This window comes from Crocodylus porosus, unplaced genomic scaffold (genome assembly GCF_001723895.1).
Source record: "Crocodylus porosus isolate Cpor-Errol unplaced genomic scaffold, CroPor_comp1, whole genome shotgun sequence".
Lineage (NCBI taxonomy): Eukaryota > Metazoa > Chordata > Crocodylia > Crocodylidae > Crocodylus > Crocodylus porosus.
Genome location: NW_017728931.1, coordinates 59037037 through 59043036, shown reverse-complemented (window position 1 = coordinate 59043036; position 6000 = coordinate 59037037). Strand labels below are relative to the sequence as shown.

Below are 6000 nucleotides of genomic sequence, written 5' to 3'. Positions count from 1 at the left end.
CTCCAATGCTGACCCAGAAACTTTCTATCAAGTCTGTCTTCTACTTTGAATCTCACTTCAGTACAAGTGTATTGTAAGTGTGTGTATGTATATGTGTCAATTATATATATCAATTTTCAGTGAACTGTTGTATAATATTAGAAAGAACTTTCTCACTAAGAGGGTGGTTATGCACTGGACAAACTATCCAGAGAGGCTGTGGAATTTCCATTCCTGGACATTTTTAAGAGCAGATCAGACAGACACTTAGATTGGGATGGTTTAGTAAAGGAGGATTCTGCCCTGAATAGAGAATAGACTAGATGACCCCTGGGGTCCCTTTCCAACCCTACTATTCTATGATTCTATGAGAGGACCCAAGCCTGTAAGACTTAAGCAGTCAAAGAATGGGAGTGGAAAGAGCTCAGTACCTTTTTGGAGGTTCACAGCATCTTACAGGATAAGGCTGAACATAAGCCAACCTTGATGGTTGCCACCTCCACACTGTCAGTTTATGCAAAACCTAAGATGATAGCCTGGAGTAATTTAGAGTCATGAAAAGTCATCAACATGTAGCTGTGTTGAACACTGGTTTCACAAGCAGTCAGCTATGATTGTATCCTTGGTTTGCTTTATTTATTCTGGCAGGTTAAACTGCTGAGGTTCTTTAAGAGCAGAAATCAGGTTATGTTGTGGCATGCTGCAATTCAGAGTTAAGAATTTTTCAGATTTAAAATGTCAGAGCAATATCTCACCAAAGGAAGTTTGCATGGGTTAGTATACATGTTTAAGACACTGAAGGTGCATCTACACGTGATGCCACATCTCCGTAGCAACACAATCCCATATTATAGTGTGCTGCTATAGCGACACAGGGGCCAAAAATAACTGTGCACTGCTGGCATGGCACAGTATGGGCTGTGCCATCATTTGCATAACAGTGTAGGATTTAACTCTGCATAACTCTGTAGGATTTGCATAACAGTGGAAAGTGCTGGTTTTTCAACCAGTAAAGTTGTGTAAAATCATGCAAAAGCCAATTTCACGTAGACAAATAAATCAAGATGACAGTGATTAGTTTGTATACACTAAATGATAGCACAGTAACAGTGGAGCCTTAGGGACACATGTAGATGTTCCCTGATTTCTGCATGACTTATGTTTTATTTTACTACTTGGCAAACACGTTCTAGAAGTGTATCACCCATGGTTTTACAGAGCTTGCACAGCGTATACAAACTAATGTCTACTTGATTTACTTTTCTACATGAAATCAGCTTTTGCATGATCTTGCACAACTTTACTATTTGAGAAACCAGTACTTTCCACTGTTATGCAAGTCCTACAGACAACTTGAGAGGGCAGTTGTGAAACATCAACCAATTCATGCACATCCAGGGGGGAATTATATCACATAGCTACTAGCTCACAGAGACGGAAATCTCATTCTATTTTGCAGTGCCCTTGTTCAGAGCCTGCTCCAAACAGAAGTAACCTCCTCATTCACTCTCCATGGGGTAATATTACTTATAATCTTTTAGGTTTCATGCCTCATTACCACGGCACAAATTCAATCACCATAGAACAAAGTCAGTCCTCAAGTCCTTTCCCAGTCATCAGTAGCTATCTCATATAAGCAAGATTACAGGTTTTTGCTTGGGCCTAGGGTAACCGATCATGGGACCAACTGTGCCCTTTCATCTCCTGTGTGGAGGAGAGCTCTTCCTTAATTAAAGGAACAAGATGGCCTGCACTGCCAAGCCCCCATGGCCCAGGGCCTAGCAGCCTGCGCGGGACTCCCCCCCGTCCCCCGGCATACTGATGCAGCAGGAAAGGCGGTGATGCAGCGGCAGCGCACCGGATGTAGCAGAAGAGGCGGCAGCCTGAACAGGCAAAGACGCCTGTTTGGGCCTCTCAGGTAACTGGCATATTTAGTTATCCGGCACCCCACATTCCCTATGGGTGCCAGATAACAAAGTTTTTGCTGTATTCCTATAGAGCAGGCCTCTGAGCTCTCCAGTTCCTACTTATGCAGAAGATGCCATTTTATATTCTACAGGAATTTTAGTGTTATCACTAGGGAGCAAGAGATGGCAGACTCTTAACAACATTCAAACAGTACATTCTGATCTGTATCACACCACCTGACGCTCATTCGACTGCTAGTCCCTAAGATTTTCATCTTCTTCAGGATGAAGTGATTCTGGGACCTTTTAGCAGATGAAAGCTGACAACTTTGCAAAAGAATCTAAACCTAAACTTCATCACTAAGTGTTTCTAGTCATATCAGTTACTAGCCGATGCTTCTATTGGCCAATTCTATTTTCATTACTTGTCTAGATTTGTCATGTTATTTTGTAGATAGGATTTAATGACATTTCCTATTTTTAACCTCTTAAAAAGGTTTTTGGAAGGATGTCTTTACAAAAGAACAAGGTTAAGAGTCAGAAAATCTTGAGCAAATGAGCCTTCTCCCACTATTACTCACTATTAACCTTTTGTTTCTCAATCTTTTGCTTAGGCAAAGAGATGTTTGGAACACAGAACATCTTTTGGCTACATGTTGAGCATCCGCTAAATACAGATGGGAGCTTCTTGGGGAAATTGCACTACAAATAATTCTGTGTTATAGCTCATACTACACATTCCTTGCATGACCCAAGCAAAATGTCCAAAGACCTGATTTTCAGAGGTGTTGAGCACCAGCCAGTCCTCTATGGAAGTTGCAGCGACTTGAAAATGAGGTCCCCAACTGTTCCAGATAAGATTTTCAAATATAGAAAACTGAAGTTAGCCATCCAAAGCATATTCAGATGTTCAAAGGTGCTGTACTCCTAAACCTTCCAGCAGGCTTCTCAGGGCTCAGACAAATGACTCATTAATACCAACTTGATTTGTATCAGTTTGTATTCCTAAAGACAATCAAATTCGGGATTCAGGTCTGGAAGTTTGATTCTTAGCCAAGTCCCCTTGGCAGAGAATGCTTTGTCTCTAGCTTTTATGTACTTTATCTTGGCTTATTGTTCTTAGGTTTTGGGAAAGCTCTTGACTAAGAGTGATTCCTAGATCAAAATTTGATCTTTAACAGCTGGGATTTGATCCAGTAACTGCTTTGAAGATTAGGACCATAACCTTAAATTGGCTTTGGAAACTGATCTGATGGCCAGGGTATACTCACCTTGGCCTAAGACTTGGAAAAGATTTAACTTTTCATAAGATCTTCTGCATGATACATTTTAAATTGACATGCACATGTCAAAATGTACGTGTAGCAGAAACTAAGTAGCTCCCATCCACTCTGTGTCTCCCTACAACCCAGTATAGAATATATATGAATTATTTTATAAAGTCAATAAAATTAGTGACTTCTCTTAAACAACTTCCCCCTCACCCAGTCACGGCCACTCATTGTGATATGATTTTCCATTTTTCTTTCTCTCCTTCCGCTCTTTCTGTAGACGTTCCAGCTCAGCCTCATACATCATTTCCTGAATCAAGTACTTTTCTCTCCTCATCCGATCCCTCAGATCTTTTGGAAGGTCTGGGATTAAATAGGAAATCAGGTGCTTTATGCAAAAGACAAGGTGCTGTGAAAACAAACATTTGGAACATGAATTAAATAAAATTGAAAACTGTAGTAAAATGATTTTTTTAAATTCATTTTAAGAGGAGAGGACAGTCTCCGGTTCACAAAAAATGTGGCTCTAGAGTTAAAACTGTTGTTAAAAATTGAAATACGAAAGTCTTAATCCTGTAGTTCTCTTTTACATAAAAATTCTTGCAGAAGTTAATATAGATCTAGATTTGAAGAAGACTAACAAGATTTATCATAGAAAGTTCATCTTTCAGTTTATAAATTAAGGCCCCCAGCTGCAGATTCAGACCACTGAGTCTGTGCTTTGAAATCAGGTGGACTGTGCAGGCCACAGGGGGCCTTTGTCAGTGGATCACACTTGTGGATTGGGGTCAAGAGATCTAATGTTATTTTTCCCCCAGGAAAAATCCATAAATTTTACATGTAAATAGTTATTCCAAACTGAAGATAAAGTATACCTTCCTCTCTAGTTAGGACTTTAACTTTGAGTACTGCAAAAGAGAAGCCACAGTTGTGTTTGCTACAGATTCTGTCTTCAGCAGGATAACACTGTGGTGTGCTTTATTACACCTAGAAAAATTATCCCTTTAGCCAGAGCAGACGATTTACTGTATCAATTAGCTGTGAGATTACTAGACTTTTAGATACAGATAGCAGAAAGTACTGTTTTGAGTGTTTAAGCCAGGGCCATTCACAAAGTAGTTATGCCCCAAATAGCTCAACACTGGGCACATCTAGATGAGATGCTAACTGCACAGTAATGTCTATTGCACAGTCGTATTAGGCTACTGCTCAGTAAGCATCACTAAAAAACCATGTGCCAGTGCTACTATGCAGTAGTGCAAGTTACTGTGTATTGATTTAGCACTTAGTTAACCAGGTACTAAAAGTAATGCGTAGTAACTATGGTGCATTAATGAATGTGTAGATGTGCTCACAGATGCTAGGTTCAGAGTGAAGTATCAGCTACAGTAATTATTAACTCAGTGACAAAGCTACCTTTATTCACTTATCTCTACTGAAATTGTTATTTTTCCTGAGAGCACCTTAAGTTTATTATATGCTTTCTAAAGAGAAGGCTGAAGGCCATGTTCATGCCTCAAGCAGGTTTTATGTCAGATGTCTCCAAACCAGTTAATAATCTGAGGATCCTGGTTGGCTGTAATTTTTTCTTTCTTCCTTACTTTTTGCTCCCTGTGCTTTCTCAGATCCATATGGGAATTTTCCCTATAGGTTTCCTCATCCATACAACAACCTCTTAATCATGACTTTGAAATATGATCACCTCAAACTGGTTACACAAGGAACAAGATTTAGTTTGTGCCCACATATCCGCTTCTACCAGGCTGACTAACCACATTTACTATATCACTGGATCCTAGAAAAATTGCAGGCATACCTGCTCAGGAGTAGATTATATCGTGCAGAGTATGCCTGCATGATACTGTGCAGTGGTAAGAAGAATAAACTAAGTTGGGTGCAGGGCTAATTTGCCCAGGTGAAGTACCACACTAATGTAGTTAGACCTCTTCCATGAGCTCAGGTAGCTCAACCACAGAGAGCCTAGCACTACATTGTGCCCTCTTAACATAGCCAGAGTTTTGAGTGTACAACCAGTCATAATTCCCTGGACAGAAAATGGAGAGGACTGGCCAAATCTATCATGCCAATGATTCCCCAGAGATTTATTTATAGGTACCACATCTTCATTGAGACAGTTTCTTGGTCATTTCTACCACAATTCACAGTTGTGTGAATCACTTCCCCATCTCTTTGGCAACTACACTTGTTGATTTACATAGAGAAATGGTATTATACAAATGTTGAATCCTGTTTGGTACCTGGAAATAAAGAAGAAAAGTTGGTACCTTGTGACCAGCAGGTTTTCAGCTGACCATGATTAAATGCATTATGGACCACAGTTTGAGTCAGTATAATTTGGGACTCTCTGCAATATTAATATCAAACTATGACAAGTAGAAAGCACTACAGGCTGACAGTAATGCACCAGTCAGGATAAAACACTGCCTGCTGTCAGGTCCACAAACAAAAGTTTAAACAAATGCTGTTTTAAAACAAACTATTCGAGTAACTTGTAACAAATATGGCTAAGAGTTGAAGGGTTGACCAGAGTTTTACTTATCCTTGTTCACTCATTTTTGTGCCTTCTTCCATCCTGTCCATTCTGCTAAATGCCCCTGTTATGGCAAAAAAACCTCACTTTCTCCTTATTTTTATATGTATTACAGCAATTAGTTGGGCTATTCCTATGTTCCTGTTCACACGCAGATACTACAGTTCATAGCAATGATAGTGGAAACAGAAGAGGTGTTATGTAGCAGGGTTCTACCAGTCTTTTTTCCCCCCTGAATGTGGTTGAGGCAAAATTCAATGGAACGGAGTGATACCCTACAGAAATGGTCAAT

The 6000-nt window shown here is 39.9% G+C and overlaps 1 protein-coding gene across 1 annotated transcript in view; it reads right to left on the bottom strand.

The window, feature by feature from the left end:
• Positions 1 to 2438: 2438 nt before the first annotated feature.
• Positions 2439 to 6000, bottom strand: part of ANO4 (anoctamin 4) — a 207776-nt gene continuing 204214 nt past the window's right edge. The window contains exon 26 of the mRNA XM_019545137.1: positions 2439 to 3566. Coding sequence (XP_019400682.1) covers positions 3375 to 3566 — 192 coding nt within the window. The 3' untranslated portion in view covers positions 2439 to 3374. The remainder of the gene's footprint in view (positions 3567 to 6000) is intronic.